The 23,297-nt window shown below is 33.7% G+C and overlaps 1 protein-coding gene across 1 annotated transcript in view; it reads right to left on the bottom strand.

The window, feature by feature from the left end:
- CCDC73 (coiled-coil domain containing 73) overlaps nt 1–23,297 on the bottom strand; it is a 69,344-nt gene that overhangs the window by 36,984 nt on the left and 9,063 nt on the right. Inside the window, exons 3-7 of the mRNA XM_024558846.3 lie at nt 19,373–19,444; nt 17,721–17,792; nt 16,098–16,133; nt 14,783–14,857; nt 5,128–5,166 (exon numbers count right to left, since the gene is read on the bottom strand). Of these exons, the coding sequence (XP_024414614.2) occupies nt 5,128–5,166; nt 14,783–14,857; nt 16,098–16,133; nt 17,721–17,792; nt 19,373–19,444 (294 nt within the window). The remainder of the gene's footprint in view (nt 1–5,127; nt 5,167–14,782; nt 14,858–16,097; nt 16,134–17,720; nt 17,793–19,372; nt 19,445–23,297) is intronic.

Raw genomic sequence — 23,297 nt, 5'->3', positions numbered from 1 at the left:
TATTTTTAATAACTTGTTATTAACATAAATATGTCATTAAAAAGTACTGAATATACCACAGGGAGAAAATGTTAAAGAGACATTTCTAAATTTATGTACAATTAAAGCACTGTTTTTTCCTATAACAAAATAGTCACATGATTATATTTCCTTTGTTTACAGTTTCTTTTTCAAAAATCAACTGTTTTATTTATTGAAAAGTTAATTAGTCTGGTCTAACATAAGCAATGTGGGGAGAATATTAAAGCAATACTTTTGGTAATTTAGGAAAGAATTTTTTTTCTCTAAATTTGCTGGATTAATTATGATTGCATTATGAAAATTCAAGTAACTTTTCTGATATTAATTTTAATGAATATAGCACCTTCTTAATGTATCAAAAATGGAATAATGAGGACAATATCTGTAAGTCACAGGGAAGTAATATAGTGCAGTAAAAAGTCTATTTGAGAGAGACAATAGGTAAAAATTGGACTCCACATATAATATGGGCCTTCACTGCTTTCCGCTAAAGGAGCTTGTTTTTCACCATACGTAGAAATACGACTTTAAATTTTAAAGATAAATATTATTTTAATAGAATCATTGACATTTTTAAAGGTCTTGATCTTGACTTGGCATTAGCAGAATCACTGATCGGTTTCACAACTTCCATTCATTTTTGCCACATACTTCGGCTTCTATGATGAGGAGTGATAGAGAACAGTGTAAGACCCATCAACCTGCACTCAGTAATTGTTTTGTGAATGAATTCTGTTGTCCTGTAGAGTTGTAACAGTAGAAATTTGTTAGATTTGCGTGGCTATCTGTCTCCTTTACACAACAGTACCACAACTTCAAGTATTTACTTGAAATATTTTTTCCTCATTACAATCTAGTAAGACTAAAATTCAGGAGTCCTATTCTTCCCTAGTCAAGTGAAGGGTATATTATTCAAAATAAACCAATCAATTTCTACCTTTTGGGAATTTAAATCTTCAGCAAAAAGAGCAAAGAAGTTCAGTGATGATTGATCCTATCCAGACTGATGTGAGACCTCTGTCCTGGGTTCCTACATCCTGCTTCACAAACTCTGGAATTACCTTGGTCCCTGTTCATTCTCAAACCTATTCTTCACTCTCTGATTTATTATGAGGATCTCCACTAAATCTCCATTTGCATAAGTTAACCAGTGCTCCTTCATATAGCTAAAAACCAAAGTGCAAGCACTATAGAATGGTCAAAAGATAGCGTACCTATGTTGAAGTTCTACCTCTGTGATTTAGTTGCTGTGTGACCTCAGGAAAATCATATATCTTGTCTTTAAGACAAAGACTATGATAGTATCTCCCTCGTAGGATTGTTGTGAGGATAAAATGAATTAACACGAAGCACTAAGAACAGAGCCTGTCACATAATAAGTACACACAATGTTTTGTTATTATTATTACATAACTGATAAAAGTACCTTAGTAGTTTTAATTCTTATTTGAAATAAGAACAGCCCTCTCTAATATTAATAAAGGTTTAAGTTTTATCTGACTATATTATCTTGGAAAATCTGGTAATTTTAACTTTTTCAAAGATACTTTTAGGTGATAATATCATTGGTAATGATATGACAGATCAGTTGAAAGTTTCTCATGCACATCTATAGGCTCTTCGAATATTACTGAATCATTTGCATTAATGGTGTAGCAGTTATAAAGGCAAATAAGTTGACACATGTACTTACCACCTGAGCTCACACGCCTACCTGAGTAGTCACTGTTGTAACTAAACAAGGAACAATAATGAACCAAATTTCATTCCTCTAAAATACCACTTAGTTCTCTAATCCAGAGGCTTATATTTACTTTTTTATCAGATGTATAGAAATCTCATACAATTTCACTAGAAACTGGTCTAAAGGCATTTTTTTCAATTTAAGGAATTATTCAAATTTTCAATTCAAATCAATTTTTATATAGCCTCTATGAGAATACTGTCCCCTTACATATTAATACAGGCTTCCTTAACTTTCAGTTTAAAAGTGGTGGATCAAATATGCTGCCAACACCTGCAAACGTTAACAATCCTGGTACCTAAAAATGCAGCAAAGATCAAGTGATTTCATAGGAATTCTCTACATACATAGAGTTCTATCACATTAATTTGTGATATACTCTATTCCAACATCCTTTGCTTGAGGCCAAAGTTAAATTCAATTTAAATGCAGTTTCATTTGTTTGCATGACATAATTCTGATTTTCAAACACATTAGTGTATGGCCACAATAAAAACTATAAAGACTTTCAAATCACATAAGTACCTACAGCTTATTAGCCAGACAGGCTTATACAGGACTGTTCATATATGTATCTTGTTGGCTGCCTGACTGTGAGATGAAGAGGCCCAGCTGTCAAGTTGGTCACTAGCTGCATGACTGTCAGCAAATAGTTTAAACTGTTTGGGAAACAGCAACAAAAAGTATATTGGTAACACCTGTCTGAGAAACCTAACAACATTTTTAAAAATACAAATAAATTTCCCTGACTGGTGTAGCTTAGTGGATTGAGCACAGGCTGCAAACCAAAGGGTTGACAATTCGATTCCCAGTCAGGGCACATGCCTGAGTTGCAGGCCAGGTCCCCTGTAGGGGGCGCTTGAGAAGCAACCACACATTGATATTTCTCTCTCTTTCTCCTTTCCCTGTCTAAAAATGAATAAAATCTGAAAAAAAAAAAAAAGCTACCAGTACATAGTCTCAATAATGACTAGAATATACTTGAACTTAGGAAAAAAAACAAAAAACAAAATGAATCTTTTTTTAATTACAAATAAATTAGGGTTATTATTAACACTTTAATATCAAAATAGTATACCAGAATAATTAAAGATTACTTTATTGCGATGACTAAAAAATAGCTAAGTTCATATGGTTTTCATATTTTTTTGCCTATATGAATTCATTAACATTTATTCTCTTACACAATTTTACTACTAAATGCAAAAAAATCTGACAAGAAAGTAATGCCAAGATTTACTACCTTCCAAACACACTGTACCTCATTTCAAACAAACTTAAACTATGAAAATCAAAATTAGAGAAAGAAAAGATAGCATGTGCATAATTACCAAGTAGCTGTGTATGTGTGTGTGTGTGTGTAGATTACTTAAAAGCCCCAGGGTATTTAAAATAGGAATCACTTAAAAATAATATTTACATGCATCTTTTTAGAACTATATTAGTATAGCTGTTCATTTCCCCCTTTCCTCATTTCCTTATGGAGATTGATTTGAAAACCTTTTGAAATAAAATTAATTTCCCTTGAAATGAATAATACATTATAAGTAAATTTTAAAACAAAAGATAAAAACAAAAATAAACTTTATATATTCTTCATTTCTAATTGTAACTTACCTTCATTTTCTTCAATTAAATCCAAAATAAAGCAATGAGCTTGTACAATAGACTTTTTAAAAACTTATAGCATCTTTAAGAATTTTTCTTAAACACAGATGAATCTCTCGATTCATAACTGTTAATTTAGAGACACATCACCACTTCTACACAAAAACAAGTTTATTGAATTCACAAAAGACAGAAACTTACTACTAGTGAAGGGCTCACCAACAGATCATTAACTTCTTCAAAACTTTCTTAAAACTATTTTTTAAATCATTTATTTCAGCACTTTTAACCTTATCAATTGCTCCCCAAGGTCCTGCCTTGGCACGGTGACCAGCTTGCTTCCTGACTCTCCCATAGAGTCAAATAATATAAAGAATCACATGCTGATTTAAATAAAGTAAGATTAACTGAACTACTGAATATTGCCTAGTACTTTGAATAGAGAAAAGATCTGAATTATATAAAAATAAAGTAAAAAGAAGAGTGTAAGAATCTTCAGAAAAAAAGATTATTTTTAACTTCAAGATCAATTATCTAAAAACATACAATATTCTGCCAGAGTGGGCATAATAAGTGCACATCTCAGTATATAAGACGTTGAACTGTCAGAAAAACATATTGTAAGTATAACTCAAATATATTTTAGTAGGTTCTTAAGAGGCTGTAATTCATATTAACAAAATGCTCAGAAGTGACCAACAACTACCGTAAGTATACTGCATGTTTCCGTGGTTTTTTTAGGATTATAAATATCTGATGAAATTTTAAAGTGGAATAAATAAAACACATTTTATGTTGCTTTTGATCTTTAACTTGTAGCCTTATCTCCCAGGTCAGAGGGCACATTATTCAATTTCACTATATTTTGTGTAAAACCACTGTAGCGTTGAAGATGACTTTCAGTACAAATGTCATGGTACTTAAAGCTAAACTGGAATCTAGTTTTTCAGCTTTTTAATTAAAATCATAGCTTAAAACAGTCTGACAATATTATCTTTATTCTTTCCAGTTGAACAGTGACAGAATTTTCACTCTTTTATTCAATCAAGCTTAGCAATCTTTCTATGGCTCTTTTATTTTCTAACACACCAAAATAATTTCAAAAAAATATTTACTTTATGTTTTTGAATTAAATGTCTGAAGGATAATCTCTCATTTCTTACTCCTCATGTATATAATATATAAGACTTGCTCAAAAACTAATTTTACTTGCCTTACAATCTACTCCATAAAAGGATGATTAAAATAGGGTAAACCCACCCAAGAAGCCCTCTGAAGGTTTGTGGATATGGAAGAATTTTGCTTACTCAAAAATACAAAAATAAATCCTTCTGAATCAAATAGGGCTAAAAAGAGAATATCGAAGTAAATATTCCATAAAATGTTATTCTGTAAAAATGCCAATATTAACTTTTAATATACTATAGAAAAGGAATACACAAATAAACACTTGTTGAATGATGCTGTATTGAAATGCTACTTCATATTATTTTAATTTTTCAGGCTATAATTAATAACTCCACATTTGCATAAATAGCTACAAAACATATCATTAAGAGGTTTGCTGTTCTTATTTCTTTGTTGTTTTATTTTAATATAAGACCTCTACCAATAATATGGAAACTGTTAAATTTATTTTATAATATGTAAACATTATGTAATCTGGAAATAAATTTGTAAAATAAATTCATTTCAGCTATATTTGAAACTGTAATTTAGTCTGGGGGTGGGTATATATTTTGTAATTTCCTTACCATTTCACTCACTTTCTTCTGTAAAGAATATTTAGAAACCTTAAAAAAAAAAACAAGAAAATCTCATTAAGACTCTTTATTTGGTTACAAATTCCTCCTGATAATAAAATTGTATGCTATAAAATGTGGCATTTATCTTCCATGCACTATTTATTTCCAGTGACTTTTTTCTTTTCTTATTTTTTAAAAAGATTTTATTTATTTATTTTTAGAGAGAGGGGGAAGGGAAGGGGAAGGGAAAGAGAAAGGGGGAAAAACATCAGTGTGTGGCTGCCTCTCACGTGGCCCCCACTGGGGAGCTGGCCTGCAACCCAGGCATGTGCCCTGACTGGGAATTGAACCTGACACCCTTTGGTTCGGAGGCCCGCACTTAATCCACTGAGCTATACCAGCCAAGGCTCTAGTGACTTTTTTTCTCAAATATTATTCACCATAACTTTCTTCCTTATAACAAAAACAATACATTCATTTATTCAGTACATATTTATGGAGCACCTACTATATGCCAGCCACTAGGATCCTGGGATACAGCAGTGAACAAAACAAAGTTCCTCTCCTTAAAAAGCTGTATGTCCAGCGGGGATAGTGGTAGATGACAATAAAATATAAGTTAAAAGTACAGAAATTAACTACCAAGAAGAAAAATGAAGCAAGATGGACTGCAAAAGCAGCCTAGATGAGTTTGATACTTATTATCCGCTCTTCATTGAAGAAAATGTGATGAAAACAAATGAAGGATAGGGAAAAAGGCATAGGGGATAAAGTTGTTTTAAACAAATCATCTCACAACCCAGAAATAGCAATCATTAATATTTTGGTTCTAACGGGTAGTTTTCTATGCATTTATACTTTAAAAGAGAGCCAGTAAGGAGAGGAATAATAATATATGTACTATGTTGTACCCTATATACCTAATATATATCAAACACCTTTCTATGACATATTAACCTACAACATAACTTTTTAATGGCTACGTAGTATTCCACTATTTATACCATAGTCTACCAAATGATTCTCATTTTTTTGTATATTTACCCAATTTTATGAAACTATTCCAAAATAAATATGCTTATACCAAGAACTCTGTAGTTACTCATTTTAGCAGTATAAATTCCAAGGAGAATTCCCAAGATTTGTTCATTTTTATAGACTTTTAACAATTTTACATAGTCCTCCAGAGTAGTTAACCAAGTTAAACCCCAACCAGCCATGTATGAGTACACATTTTTGAAATCCTACTTGTATTTGTTAAATTTTAAGCAAAAACCATAATAATCACTTCACGTTTCCTATGAAACATAATTTTTAGCACACTGCTTTGAACAAGCTGATAATGTTATTTCATTTTGGTGAAATGGATTATGCGTGATTGATTTCTTTTACAAATATTGAATGCTTACTGTAAGTAAAGCACTGATATAGATATTGGGGGTACAATATTTGGCCAAAAATATCTGTCCAGCTTAAATTCTAGGGAAGGTAGATAAAAGCAATAAATAAAATATATTGTCTATTACATATTAATTAGGGTTAAAGATAAATAAAAGGAATTACATAGGGTGGCTGAGAAAGTCCTTTCTGAGAGGGCATTTCTGAGTAAAGACTTCAGAGAAGGAAGAGCATTCCAGCAAGTGCAAAGACCATAAGGTGGGGAAAATGTCTGGTGTGTTCAAAGAACAGCAAGGAAGCCAATTGGGCTGTAAAGCAGTAAGCAAGCGGCAGAAAAGCAGAAGATGAGTTCACAGAGTAGGAGTGGGGGAAGTGGGAGAGCCATACCATCTAGGTCAGTTAACCGCATGATACAGATTTAGGCTTTTATCCTGAGTAAGAAAGGAAGCCACTAAAGAGTTCTAAGATTTACTTTTTTAAAGGATCACACTTTTATCTTAATGCTAAAGGAGGACAGAGGTGGAAGCAGGGAAACCACTATAAACTACTGAAATAATCCCCATGAAAGAGGATAATGAAAGAGAACTAGAATGTTAGTAATAGGTACAGTGAGAGTGGTCCAATTCTGGATATACTATGAGAAGGAAGTGAAAGAATCTGCAACAGAATAAAAGGGAGTTGTAATTAATGAAGAAACACAAAGAAGTTAGCTTTCAGGAGAGGGATATTTTAGGAACTTGGTCTTGGCATGTCATGTGACATCTAACAGTCAATCCAGGCTGGCTTTGGAGCTAACTTTGGAAGTCCTCTGCAGGAAGACCCCATCTTAAAAACACGAGACTGGATAAGACCAGAGTATTTTTTAAGGCATACAGACAAAAGAAAAGTAAATGGGTAGAGGTCACCTAGAAAAAAATGTTTAAAAAGAAAAAACTCAGATGTTCACTCTAATCCTGAATTTATTATCAGTTACCATGATGGTTAATTTTATGTACCAACTTGACTGGGCCAAAATCTTATTTATATTTCTATCTCTTTAAAATATATATAAATATATATATTTTACTGAGAGAGAGGAGAGGAAGGGAGGGGAGGGGAGGGGAGGAGTAGAGAAGGAGGAGAGAAGGAGGAGAGAAGGAGGAGAGAAGGAGGAGAGAAGGAGGAGGGGGGGAAGAGGGGGAGGAGAGGAAGAAGGAGAGGGAGAAGGAAATGGAGAGAAGCACCTGGCCCACAACCCAGGCATGTGCCCTGACCTGGACTTGAATCAGCAACCTTTTGGTTCTCAGGCCAGCTCTCAATCCACTCAGCCACACAGGCTAGGGTATAATTTCTATAAATCATTAAAAAAAAAAAAAGGTTTACCTAGTGGGATCATTTTAAACTGCATATCCGAGGTATGATAAGAATCACTAAACTAAATAACTATATAAACTTTAAATAGGAAACTTAAACCTCTATTTCTTGTTCCACCCACTTTAAAGCATATTTCTGTATATTGGATTCAACTTCATCTTACCATAATTTGACTTGTTCATCAGCAAGGCTAGTAACATTTAAATTTTGTTCTGTAGCCATAATTAAGTCTTCCATGATTTATTTTTAGGTTAACTACAAAAAATGCAAGCCAACAGTGTTTAGATTATTTCAATCAATATAAATATTGTTTAATGGAGAACCCAACAAGATGCTAATACTGTATTTCCTTCTCTATGGATCCAACATACTACATGAAGGAAGACTTTACTAAGGTAAGGAACTAAATGCCTTCTCTCTTCTTATACTCCACCAACTGCTCAAAACCATCCCAAATTTTAGTTTGCTTTATGCCTTAATTATACAGTCATCTATTTTCCCTGGAGTTTTTAATCACTTTCCACTTTTTGTTGTTGTTTAAATAAGATACAAGGATTCTGTACCAATAATATCTTCCAGCTTCTTATTCATCCAATCTGAGGCATGAAATCCATTTCCTTAATTTTATTGAAAACATTCATCTTGGAACTCACTGACATTTTGTTGTACTTGATTTTTATTCACTTTGTAACATCAAAGCAACAAAGTAATCCAAAATAAAAACTGCCTAACATCTCAAATGAGGAGTATCTAAACAATTTTAAGACAACCAGATAACAATCTAGAAAAATACAGACTTAGATCTGTATCTCATACTCTGTTACAAAAATAAACTTCAAATCATCAAAGATGTAATGTAAAAGTTTAGTACGCAGGAAGTAATAAAAAAAAAAACATGGGCAAATCCCTTAATAACTCTGGAGTAGTGAAAGCCTTTCTAACCATGACAAACTCTAAAAGCAACTTAAAAAACAAATAATTCGTAGCAAAAATTGAACAAAAATCCAAACAAACAAAATCAAAACCCAAATGACAAACTGAAGAACCTATCTGAAGCTCAGGATACAGACAGCTAGGACTTGTTTCTGAGAAATAAAAAGAATTCATGGGAGCCCCCTGACCAGTGTCCTCAGTGGACTGGGCATCATCCCACAAACCAAAAGGTCACCGGTTTGACTGCCAGTCAGGGCACATGCCTGGGCTGTGGGTTCGGTTTCTGGTCAGGATGTGTGCAAGAGGCCACTGATGTTTCTCTTTCACATCAATATTCCTCTCCCTCCCTCTCTTTCCTCTTGCCTTCCTCTCTCTCTAGAATCAATTTTAAAAAAGAAAGAAAACAAATTTGAAAAAAAGAATTGATGGTAGTGACAGCAAGATGGCAGACTAGAAGGTCTCAGCTCTTACACACACACACACACACATTTTAACAACTACCTACAGATGAAACTATAGCTCTGAAAGAGCTCTGGAGTATAATTAAGAAGCTACAGCAACCCAGTAGAGCACAAAAAACAAGAATGGCCAAATAAAAAAGTACAGGAAGTACTCTGACTATGGTTCAGAGCCACTATGGTGGCTCAGTTGTTCAGGCTTTGTTCCACAAAGTGAGAAGTCGCTAGTTCAATTCCTGGTCAGGGCACATGCCTGGGTTGCAGGTTTGGTCCTCAGTTGGGGCTCATACAAGAGGCAATTGATGGATGTTTCTCTCTCACACTGATGTTTCTCTCCCTCTCTTTCTCCCTCCCTTCCCCTCACTCTAAAATTAAGTAAAATATTTAAAGAAAAGCATTTTACCCATGTCATTCCATCTTATAGGCTCAGGCGGCTTAGCGTCAAAAGGGATGACCTCAGCCACAACTCCCCCCTAACAGGGGGAAGGGGAACAGAAAGACACCAACAGCTTTTGCCACTGAGGACCCTACCAGAACTCACCACTACCTAGGACGTCAACAGACTTCAATGTCAAGGAAAAGGACTACCCTGGCCCCAGGTGACAGAGATGCCTGGGGCTCATGCCACTATTCCCCTCCCTAGAGCCAGAGGCACCACTGCTCTCTGTACTGAGCCAGAGCTGACGGACCTAGAACCACACCTGATGCTGAAACACATCCCACCCAGCTAGCACCCTCACACCCACCAGTAGATGAAGGTCTAGACCCACCAGAGCTAGTCAGAAAACCTGGAAGAGATCTGATTCTTCAAATGTACAAGACCAACAGGAAGCTACAAGGAACATGAAAAAAAATCAAGAAAACATGACACCAACAAGCAACATTATTAATTTCCAGTTACTGCCCCACCGAAAAAAAAAAAGATCTGTGAACTACCAGGCAAAGAATTCAAAATAACTGTTTTAAGGAAGAAGCAAACTACAAGAGAACACAGATAGAAAATTCAAATAAATCAGGAAAACAATACATGAGTAAAATGAGGAGTTCAATAAAGAAATGGAAATCATAGAAAAACACTAAAAAATTTATTGAAAGTTTAAGAATATAAGGAATGAAATTAAAATGCAATAAAGAGCTACAAGGGCACACTCTATCAGAAAAAATAAATGACAAATTCAAACACAAATCATTTGAAATTATCCAGTCAGAGAAGACAAAAGAATAAAAGAAGGTTAAGAAAGCCTATGAGATTCATGGAGATCACAAAAAAGACATCAAAAGAAAGGAGCAAAAAGCTAACTGAAAGAACCTAATGACTAAAAGTTTTTAGTCATTGGGAGGAAAATGTACATCCAGATTCATGAGGTTCAGAGGACCCCAAACAATGAATCAAAACAAGACTACACTGAGACACATTATAATTAAATTATTAAAACTCAAGGACAGAGAATTCTGACAATAGTCAGAGAAAAGCAACTTGTCACATATAAGGGAACCCCCATAAGATTATCTGAGGATTTCTCAGGAGAAACTTTACAGATCAGGAAAGAGGGCGATGATATATTCAAAGTACTTCAAGAAAAAAAAAACTGCCAATCAAGAATACTATATCCAGCAAAACTACCATTTAAACCCTGAAGTAGTGATAGTGTCTTTCCCAGACAAATAAAAATTGAGGGAGTCAGTCACCACCTGACTTGCCTTATAAAAAATACTTAAGAAAGTTCTTAAAATTGAAATGAAAACATGCCAAACAACAATGAAAAATCATATGAAAGCATAATTCTCACTGGTAATGGTAAAATACAGAAAAATATAAGACAATAATAGTAGTACATAAATTACTTTAATCCTAATATAAAAGTTAAATGACAAAAATCTGTTAACACACAATATAAAAAGAAACAAACTGACTACAAGAACACAAAGTGGTGGGCAGTAAAAGTGTACCACTTTTGTATGCAACTGAGGTTAAGTTAGTAACAACTTAAAACAGACAGCTGTAATTACAAGATATTTTATGCAAGAGATAACCATGAAGATAAAAACCTATAACAGATATTTAAAAGATAAAGAGAAAAAATCAGAAAATCATTACAAAAGGACATCAAATAACAAAAGACAAGATTGGAAGAGACATATAAAACAACTGCAAAACAGACAGAAAACAATGAATAAAATGAAAAGAATAATTCCATACATCAATAATTACTTTAAATGTATTAAACTCTTCAATCAAAAGGCAAATAGTGGCCAAATGGATTTTTTTTTTTAAATCAAGAGCCAGTGACATATATCTACAAGAGACTCACTTCATATTTAAGAACATACATAGGTTGAAAGTAAAGGCATGAAAAAGATATGTCAAATAATAACCAAAAGAAAGTTGGGGTACCTATACTTAAATTAGACAAAATAAGACTTTTTTTTTTATCCTCGCTCATGGACATTTTTTTCATTGCTTTTAGAAAAAGAGGAAAGGGGGGAGAGATGGGGAGAGGAGGAGAGGCAGAGAGGGAGAGGGAGGAGAGGAGGGTGGGGAGAGAGAGAGAGTGAAAGAGAAACATCGATGTGATGAAAGAAACATTGGTTGGTTGCCTTCTTGTTCACAGCCCAACCAGGTATTAGACATGAGACCTGGGTATGTGCCCTGACTGGGAATCAAAACTGTGACTTCTTGGTGATGGGACAATGCTCCAACTGAGCCACACCAGCCAGGGCATCAGACAAAATAGACTAAATCAAAAACTGTCTTTAGAGACAAAGGTCATTACACAAAACTGAAGAGTCAATTCAACAGGAAGATACTGTAATAAGTATACATGCACCCAACATTAGAGCACCTAAAAATACAGGGTACAGGAAAAGTAACACCTGCTTGAGTGTGGTTGGTGAGGTAATAATATGGGTGTAATAATTATAATTTTAATTTGAACATTTCATCTAAAATGTCATATGGTGTGCATGAGTGTGATATTGTTATGTTACAGAATTACATGCTTATGATTTTGTAATAAAAGACTTTGTAATAAAAAGGGGACATTATTTGTGTTGGACCCTGTATAAAGCAAATATAAACAGATCAGAATAGAGATGTTGACAGTATACAGTAGTAATACAATACTTCAATACCTCACTTTCCATAATGGACAGAATATCTAGGCAGAAAATCAATAAACACCTGACTTGAACATCACTATAAATCAAATGGACCCAAGAGACATATACAGAACTTTCCATACAACAACAAAACAATATACATTCTTCGCAAGAGTACATGTAACATTCCCCAGGATAGGTCGAATGTCAGATCTCAAAAACAGTCTTAACAAATTTGTGAAGACTAAATCATTCCAAGAATCTTTTCTGACCACAGTAGAATAAAACTAGCAACCAGTAACAAGAAAAGAAAACCAGTAACAGTAAGAAAGCAGTAACAAATTTCACACACACACAAAGTAAATAACACTCTTAAATAATAATTATGTCAAAAGGAGGGGATTTAAAAAGTATCTTGAGACAAATGATCCTATACACAAACAAAAAAATAACCAAAAAGGAAATTTTTAAAACAGAAATAATTGAAGCACAATAGCAATAAAAAGAACATATTTAAAAATAAATTTAATCAATTTGGTAAAAGAATTGTACACCAAACATTATGAAGCACTGATGAAGGAAATTTGAAGAGACAGATAATCTTGTGTTCATGGATGCAAGAATTAATATTGTTAAAATATCTGTATTACCCAAAGTGATCTGCAGATTCAATGCAATCCCTATCAAAATCACAATGTCAATCCCTACAGAAATAGAAAAAACAATCCAAAAATTTATATGGAATCAGAAAAGACCTGAATAGCCAAAGCAATCTTGAGCAAGATGAATAAAACTGGAGGCATCATACTTGCTGACTTCAGAACTATAGTAATCAAAACAGTATGATACTGGCATAAAAAACATACATATTGACCAATAGAACAGGATAGAGAGCCCAGAAATAAATCTATTGTCAAATGATCTTCAACAAGAGTATCAAGAATACACAACTAGGGAAGAGCAGTCTTCAATAAATGATGTTGGATAGTCACTTTCAGAAGACTGAAACTGGACCATTATCTCACACCATATACAACATCTTACACCATTACAAAAGTCAACTCAAATGGATTAAAGACTTAAAGCATATGACCTGAAACAGCAAAACTACCAGAAGAAAAAAAAATGGGAAAAGAGCTTCTTGACATTAGCCTAGGCAATGATTTTTTTTTTTTTTTTTGGATATAACACTAAAAGCACAGGCAACAAAAGCAAAAACAGACAAGTGGAATTGTATAAAACTAAGAAGCTTCTGCACAGCAAAGGAAATAATCAACAGAGTGAAAAGACAAAAGAATGAGAGAAACATCTGCAAACCATATATCTGATTAGGGGTTAATATCCAAAATATAGAGAGAATTCATATACTCATAGCAAAAAAAAAAAAAAATCCACAAAAAACCTCAACCCAATTCAAAAATAGGCTGAGGACCTGAAAAGACATTTCTCAAAAGATGACACACAGATGGCCAACATATATGAAAATGTGCTAGGCATCATTCATCAACAGGGAATGTAAATCAAGCCCACAATGAGGTATCACCTCACAGCTATTAGAATGGCTGTGATAAAAAAGGCAGGTAAGTTGTTCATGAAGATGTGGAGAAATGGCTACCCTTGTACTACCTTAATCAGACTAAAGGAAGAAAGTTAATCATCCGCTTAAATAAGTCCCACTACAGTATGAATTACCTGATTAGGTAGTGACCATCAGAATCCTCCTGTTGTAAAAATGTATTTTGCTCTCTGTAGTTAATGTTATCTATATGATGATACTTTGAAATCATGTGAGTACCTTCTCCCCCAACATCTTTATTTTACTTTTTAATCTCATTTAATATTTAATGTCTTCCCTAAGGAATGTAAGCTTCACAAGTGCAGAGATTTTTGCCCTTTTTATTCATTGCTGTATCCCCAGGGCTTAGGACAGTGGTTGGCACATAGTAGACCTTCAATACATATATTAAGTGAATAACCGTTAGCTGTACGCCTCCGTAGTCTCTATGAGACTCTGAACAACTTAAAGACAAATGTGTTTTCTTCATCTTTGTATTTACAGAAAATAAGCACATTACTTAGTAAATAATAATGACTCAATTAATGTTATTTTAAATTTTAAGGACTGTGGGTGAATCTGCCATAACGTATTTTCCTCGTCTACAAAGTATTAAAAACAGTATGTAAACGGTAATTATACTACTATAAAAATAATGAAAGTTATTGTAATGTTTCTTTTTAAAATAAAAAATAAAAATCCTTCCATTTGAAATTCAAGACGCTAAGGGACAAAAGTACTAACTTATATATTACATCATATATGTTTTTTTGTTAGCTTTGCTTTGCCAGCTTACATGTTTAATGATATTTTACTGATACAATGCTAAAATACCAAATTACTTTTGAAACAATACTTATTACTCTACCTGTAATGTTTTTAATGTTTCCTTTAATCCTTCTAGTTCTTTTTCTTTTATTTCTGTAGCAAGCTGATATTTTCCCTGTAAGTAAAAAACTGTATTTCAGTACTTTCCAATGTAAATGATATTATTAAGGGGAAACACAAGAGCTCAAGAACCAAAATCTCTACTTTAAATGTAGTATTTCACAGGCTTTACACTTGTATCTGCACTACAACTTAAATTTCTAGTCACTTCAAAATACTGTAAAATTACAGTAAGTCCTTTAAAAGACTGTATGTGTATATATATATCATGAAACTGAAAACCTTATGATAACCATAAATCATTTTACCAGTAGAGCATTCCTAAGAACTTATGGATGCTATATAATCACCGTATTTTGCAATGTATAATGCGTACTTTTTTGTCCAAAGTTTTAAGGGAAAAGTAAGGGTGCACATTATATATGGGTAGTACCTGAAATACCTTGTATCTGTTCTTGTATTTTGTAATTATTTGTTATATAAAATTTCTTGTACCATAATATGTTCAAAAACAAATGCTTAAATTCCTTTATAATACAAAAAAAAGTATCTAAATATAAATAAATAATTGAATTAAAAAATTAAAATGAAAGATTTTTTTTCCTGAAAGTTTGGGCCAAAAACATGGGTGCACATTATGCATGAGAGCACATTATACATGGAAAATATGTTAAGTATTTAATTCGTATAGCTAGAATAAATATATGCTAATTAATAAGATACAGGTATAATTGTCTTATAAAGGACATGGGAGAATTTTTAAAAGGTCTTTTGCTAAAAATAACAAACTATAAATTACTAATATCATAAATAATATGTTTATTGAAATACTCAAAACATGTACTATTAGTTAGCTAGAGAAACTATTTAATACCAGATGAATTTCTAGGATTATTTGGAGTTGTATCCTTTTTTCCAGTTAGTCGGCATCTAAATGCCGTATCATTTTAATATTTTTTAAAGAAGGTAATTACATTGAAAAAGCACTAAAAATATACTTAATGGAAACATACAAGATCATTAATATGGGGGCTGAAGAAATCTGGGTTCTAGTCCCAACTTTGCCACTTGAAAATGGGAGCTTCAATTTCAGCAAGTCATTTAAATCTTGCTAAGTCTCAGGATTCTCAAATGTAAATAACAATGGTCAAGTAACATGATTCCCAAGTCCTTTCTGTTTGTAAGATTTTAAGCAATTAATAGTGTCCATTAGCTTACAACTAATGCTCCTTTCTATTATGGGTAACAATTGATACTTAAATATATTAACTATAAATTATTTTTTAAAATTATACCTTTTCTTCTTCCAAAGCATACATCTTCATTTGAAACTATAAACAATTTAAAAAATTAAAATACAGGTAAGTAAACTGTTAACAGTGATTTACACCAGTCAGTGAGACTACAGATATATTTTACATGTATATTTTACAGATGTAGTTTGTATTTGAACTTAACATAATATGAGTATGCTTTTACATTGAGAAAATAAAATAATAAAAGATATGAAACTGAGAAAAAAAGTCTGTCACCAAAGGAAATGAACAATTTAATCACACTGATTAGGAGGCAACAATCATCCTTGAAAGTTTTGCTCTTCAGAAGCTTTTTTCTTAAATATTTCAGTAATTTGCCATCTACTCATAAATAATAACATAACATTTTCTAAGGACACACTTTTATGAAATCAATACCATTTGTATTTGCATCAACAATATTTTCTGAGAATTTTTAAAATGCATCTGGCAGTCTAATAAATACTGACATTTTAAATCGGGAAAAATCAAGTGAACATGCCAAAGAAAACAAATTAAATATTCCAAGCAATACAAGAATACTAGGCAAGGTTGTCAAGAAATAAAATTTTTCTTTGGAATTTTCCAAATTTCTCACTACATTCAAGAATTCTTTCTTTAAAAGAAAAAAAAAAAACAGAAAGTAAAAAGACCCCAAGAGCATGTTCTCTGTTCTTCAGACAACTGGATATTCTTATTTTTGCTCAAAGTCCCTGTGGTAACCAAGACTTGCTCTCTCCTAGAGGAGACTACACTGTAAGGAGGCTTCTGCTTCCTTACCCTTGATTAAAACTCCCATAACTTTGGTGAGGCCAACCTCAGGCTAAAAGAAAGTAAGTTTATCATTTGCTTCGATAAATCTATGCTACAGTGTGAACCACCAATAACCTTGACCCACTAGTGATTTACATTGTATAGATTTATTTCTTTTTATACATTTGTTTTTCTAAACACGTACACCTATATGGAGATGAAGACAAAAAAAAAAAAAGGAATAAAAAAAAGAACAGTGATGCTGGAAAGGCTGTAAGAAAAAACACTTCCAGAGGATATTTTCCATAAGCACATTTCTTACACATATATTTTCTAACAAGGGACTGAAGAAAAATTTGAGGTTGTAAAGAAGAGCTAAAGAATTCAAAATAAAGAAGTTGCTATTCAATTCTTTAAAAATATTTTTCTTTTCCTTTTTTTCTGTTTTTCTACTAGTCTTTTTTAGTTGCTTATGGAGGGCTTCAGTGTGTGATAATCACATCCCTCATCTTTTACCCGTCCCTACTTGCATCTGGCTTCGGTAAAGAGTAATGTGGAAGGTCCCAGGATACTCGAATTAAACAGAGAAAGGAGAAAAGAGAAAGAGCATACACACCACTGTCCTAATTTATTTAGGACAGATGACAACATATCTCCAACAAAAATAGTTTTCCCAATGTCTCTCCACAACTCATTCTACCACATTATACTTTTTATTATCAATTATGATTCAAAATAACTTTATTTATTTCCTGCTTTCAATAATACCTTTTTTCCTTCATTGAATATGGAGAACAACTGACAGTATTCATGAGGGGGGGGAAGTACAATATTTAAAACCATAGTGTTTGTCTATCCTTATGAAATTACCTGCTTTTTAAAAACTGCCATTGCTTCTTTGTGCTGCTTTGTTAACATTTCCTTTTGATTCTGAAGAGTTTCCTATTTTAAAAAGTGATAAAAAATTAAAAATTCTAGCAACTCTTTCAGTTTTAAATTGTAATTGGATTCACTACTTAAATAAAAGTTAAGCATATTTATTGCATATATAATTTCATGTTCTTGAAATACAACTTTAAACCAAGTTATAATTTTTTAACTGTCATGGAATCAGCATACAGTGATTATACCTCCAGTTGGCTCTTCATGATAAAATGCATTGCTTCCTGGCTGGTGTAGCTCAGTAGGTTAAGCGTGGGTGGCAGCGAACCAGAGACTCACCAGTTCAATTCCCAGTCAGGGCACATGCCTGGGTTTCGGGCCAGGTCCCCAGCATGGGCATGTGAGAGGCAACCACGCATTGATGTTTCTCTCCCTCTCTTTCTCCCTCCCTTCCCCTCTCTCTAAAAAATAATAAATAAATAAAAACCTTTTTAAAATGCATTGCTGTTTAAATTTTAAACTCTAAACATGGCTTGCTCCAAATCTTTTTTCAAGAAAATATCTTTCATCAAAAGTTATTAAAATTAACATCATCCATACACAAGCAGACTACAGTCTAGGAGTTTCCAAAGGAACCAATTTTATTATCTAAGCACAAATGTTCACAGAGCAACATATAATTCTTTAAACTCATAGAAATAAGTTCTCAGAAAAAACAAAATTGCCACAGGGCATTTTAAATTTTTTTTATTTTTCAATTACAGCTTATATTCAATGTTATTTTTACTAGTTTCAGGTGTACAGCATAGTGGTTAGACAATTATAGATGAGGCCTGTCCAGAAAGTATCCAGCCAAGTACTATGAAAAACAGACATTTATTGAAGAAGATACAAGAAACATTGTACACAGGACAATGATGCCTCAGTCCCCTTCAAAGTAGGCACCTTGGGACCTCATACAGTTCTCCCAATCGCCATCAGCTGCCCTGTCATATTTTCCTGAATCTCATTGCCAATTTGAAATCTCTTCCCTTTCAAAGGTGATTTTAGTTTTGGAAAAGCCTGAAGTCACAGAGCACCAAGTCTGGGCTGTAGTGGGGCTGAGTCACCTGCGTGATTTGATGTTTTACTGGAAAGCTCTGCACGACATGTGATGCATGAGCAGGTGTGTTGTCGTGATGAAGCTACCAATCACCAGTTACCCTTAGCTGCAGCCTTCGGAACCATCTGAATAGTTTCCACAGAGGAATGTTCAAGCTTCACACAAAATCTGATGCAGATTTGTTGTTCTACTCGCTCAGCCATTTTGAATGTGACGAAACGTGGCACAGTTCTAAGGTTTCACTTAAAAAAATATTTTGACTCCTCTATAACACAATAATTTCTCCGATATGAAATAGTTCACAGATTTCAGCATTACACTTAGTGTTACTCTTAGCTATTTTCTTATCAGAAAGCCTGCATAAAAATTATTCTCAATTTTCAGGAAGCCTAAATGTTAATAGTTTTAATTGGAATTTTCTTGAGACTTTGTTTAAAATGATACACGTTTTGGAAATTTAAAAATTAACTTTGCAATTAAAGATTAGAATATATTTCTAAATAGCTGCTAAAAATGCTAATCTGAGAAAAATACTCACATTTTGCCATTTCAGTTCTTGTGTCTCCACAATAATTTTACCAATCTGCTCTTCATATTGAATCTCTGCTTCCTAAGTCAAAAAGAAGAAGAAAGATGCTAGGAAAATTAGGACTTTAAGTCTCCCAGGTTTAACTCTCTCTATAGAGATAAAAAAGAACATCTTCTCACCCTTACAACAAGAAAAAAGCTGGATAAATTGCAAATTAAACAGACAAACCCATAAGAGAAAAGAAGTCTCAGACCAACCAAGTCTTGCAAAATCTGGACTCAGGTGCCTGCTCGGAGAACAAACCACAGCATTTGCTTACCTAAGACTTAAGCCACTGAGTACTGATAAGAAACCTCAGCTAAAAGAATTTAGTAAATTGCTAAAGGCAGACTATGGGCTACTGTAAGACCGTGAATCCCCTGGGGGCCCCAGAAATAAGGAGATTTATACCTTCTATCAGGATTCCCCCCCCCCCCCCCGCCCCCCAGGAAACCCACCAGGTACTTATAAGGAAGAGTGAGAAAATTCCTCAACAAGCTTTCTCTGGTGGTACTGGCTCAGGAGGAGAAAAGTAATTATAAGCCATATTCCCTATTCTTCCTCTACCCCCAAAACCTTAATCTGCAGAGGAAAGGACAACAACAACAACAAAAAACTATAGCTAAAGACACTAGTAGAAAGGAAAGGGAACCAATACCCACCACTGAAAACTCTACACAAATAGACCTGTCTTCCTTATCTCCCCTAAAGAACAAAAGCCTAATCTACAGGGGGAAGGACAATAAAAACTATAGCAAGACAGACCCTGTGGAAACCCATGGAACTAGGGGGAGAAAGCTAGGAAAATAAACCAGCTCTAGGAGGGGCAGGTATACATGCTAGGTCCAGCATATATACAAAGGAGGGATCAAACTCTTGTGAAGACCCCACACTGGCACTTAGGCTTCATAAGACCCAAAGTCAAGGGGAAAGGCCCAAAGCCAGGCAGATATTGTAGAAAAACCCTCTGTTTTTATTTAAAATAAACCCTCTGTATTACTCCAGAATTAGCCCAAGCCATCAACACAAGGTATCACTAGAGAGATCTAAAGCTTCTGCTGAAAACTTCAACAGTCAGACTTGCAAACTGCCTGGCTGAGTGTTGAAAGTGCGCCCCAACACACATACAGAGAAGCCTTCTGTAAAGACAGGGAGGTGTTTTTTTTTCTTTTGGTTCCACGTACTTAGGGAAATCTCTTTCAAACAAAGCACTAGCTGATAACGAAGCTAAGAACATAACTTCAGTGGCCACATATGACAAAAACCTGCAGACTTTACAAATTTCAAAAAAGTCAAAAACAAACGACAATAACCAGCAACCTTGGCAAGGGGTAGGAACCTGATTTCCATGGTTACCACATATTCAAAATGGCCATGTCTAGTTTTAAATAAAATATTGCAAAGTATGCAAAGAAACAGGAAAGTGTGATCCATACACAGAGAAAACAATTAACAGGACATGTCCCTGAGCAAGGGCAGACAATGGATTTACTAGGCAGACTTTAAATCAACAACTTTAAATATGCTCAAAGAGCTAAAAGAAACCATGTACAAATATACTGCCGCCATTGAAAAGTTCATAAAGAATACTATGAACAAGTTTATGCTCATAAATTTGGCAACTTACAGACAGAAACAGACCAATTCTTCAAAAACTACCAAACCTCAACCAAGATGATAGAGACCTATAATCATTAACTTAAAAGCTCCTAAAAAATAAAGTTCCAGACCAGATGGCTTCACTGAACAATTCTACCAAAGAATAATTCTACCAATTTAATTTCAAGTTAAATTAACACTACTTTGACACAACCTCTTCCAGAAAAACACTAGAGAAAGGAACACACTGCAACTCAGTTTTTGAGGCCTGTTTACTGCGACACCAAAACAAAAAACAGTACAGGAAAAGAAAACTAAGACCAATATCTCTGACAAGTTTTGACCAAAAAATCCTCAACACCATATTAGAAAATGGAATCCACCAATGTATAAAAAATTATACACCATGACCAAGTAGAATTTATTCCAGGTATGCAAGACTGGATCAACAGTTGATCAAATTCGCCATATCAATATGCTAAAAAAGAATAATCATATATCAACTGACACGGAAAATTCATTTAACAAAAATCCAAGATTCATTCATGATAAAAACTCTCAGCCAAGTAGGAAAAGAAGGAATTACCTCAATGTGATAAGGAGCATTTATAAAAGCACTACATTTAACACATTTAATGATGAAAGACTAAACGCTTCCCCCCTAAGCTCAAGAACAAGACCAGAATATCTACTCTCACTGTCCTTATTCAACACACTACTGCAAGTTCCAATTACTGCAATAAGGCATGGACAGGAAGTGCAAGAGTAAAAAGCAGGGTGGGGGGGGGAGAGAAAAGAAAGAAAAAAACAGATCTGACCTAAGAAATAAGCTGTCTCTATTTGTAGATGACATGATTGTATATATAGGAAATCCCTAGGAATCTACTTTTTAAAAATCTTCCATAACTAATAAAATTGCTCAACAATGTCATGGGACAAGATGAACACCCCCAAAAAGTCAATCATATTTTTATACACTAACAATAAAATGTAGTAACTGAAATTAAAAATATAACACAACTTATAATCACTCCAGAGAAGACAAAATAAATATATGTATGTTTAAGCATATGTACCAGATCTGTATGCTGATACACACAACATGGATGAATTAAAAACATTATGATGAGTGAAAGAAGTCTTACCTAAAAGAGTACATACTGTCAGATTCCACTGATATGAAATGTTAGAAAAAACAAAACTTATTCAGTACATTGAATGTACAGTTAAGATTTATGCCTTTTATTATATGCAAATTTTGCTATAAAAAAAGCTATAAACAAATATTGAACTCAGCTTAATGACATGGATTCTGAAGTATTTAGGAGGAAATTTACTGATGTCTGCAATTTATTCTGAAATCATCAAAAATGAAAGGGAAGGAGGAATAAATACATGAGAAGCTATGTGATAACGCAAATATAGCAAAATGTTAATAGTGCATGAGTGTTCACTGTAAAATTCTTCCAGTTTACATGTTTGTCAATTTTCATAACAAAATGGGAGATATCAGAGTGGATACTGGCAGACAAAAATATGTTTCTGTTATGAAATATTTTCCTTATGACTCTCTTACATGTTCCTTGCTTGATTACACACACATACACACAAACTTATGACATGCTATTCCAAGGTAAACCCTCATAAAAGTTGTCTCATTTAAAATGCTTTTGGCATGCAAGTAGAAACAAGAACGAAACCCAACTCACAATGGCTAATGGGATTTATCTCACATGACTTGTCTAAAGGCAGAGTGCTTGCTTCTAAATTAATTTTCAGTGACTCAACAATGTCATCAAGGACTATGATTCTTCCCATCTTTACATTCTGCCATTATCCAAGTGATTTTCCTTAGGTTTTTCACCCACTGGCTACTTTAACTACAGGCATTAAGGACAGAAAGGACATTATCTCATTGGCCATAACACACAGACTCCTAAACCAATCATGGGCAGGGCAAGTGACTAGATCTTTATGAGTGGTTAACACCTGTCAGGATTTACCTGACTCACTTTGGTGAGAGGTGGACCCTAAGACACAATCAGGACTCTTCCAACATGGAACAGGAAGGGAATGTATGCCAACAGTAATAAATATCTATAGTCAAAACATATTGAAAATGGAAATAAGTATATACACATTTAAGGGCAGGTACATACGGGGTGGGACAAAAGTAGGTTTACAGTTTTTCATATGGAAAATACAATAATAAATAATAGGATTAAATTAAAGATGTTTCTCTGTGTCAGTATCTCTCTCTTTCCCTCCCTCACCCCCTTCTCTCTCCCTCCCTCTC

The sequence above is a fragment of the Desmodus rotundus genome, chromosome 5 (genome assembly GCF_022682495.2).
Source record: "Desmodus rotundus isolate HL8 chromosome 5, HLdesRot8A.1, whole genome shotgun sequence".
Lineage (NCBI taxonomy): Eukaryota > Metazoa > Chordata > Mammalia > Chiroptera > Phyllostomidae > Desmodus > Desmodus rotundus.
This window is presented reverse-complemented; position numbering and strand designations above follow the sequence as displayed.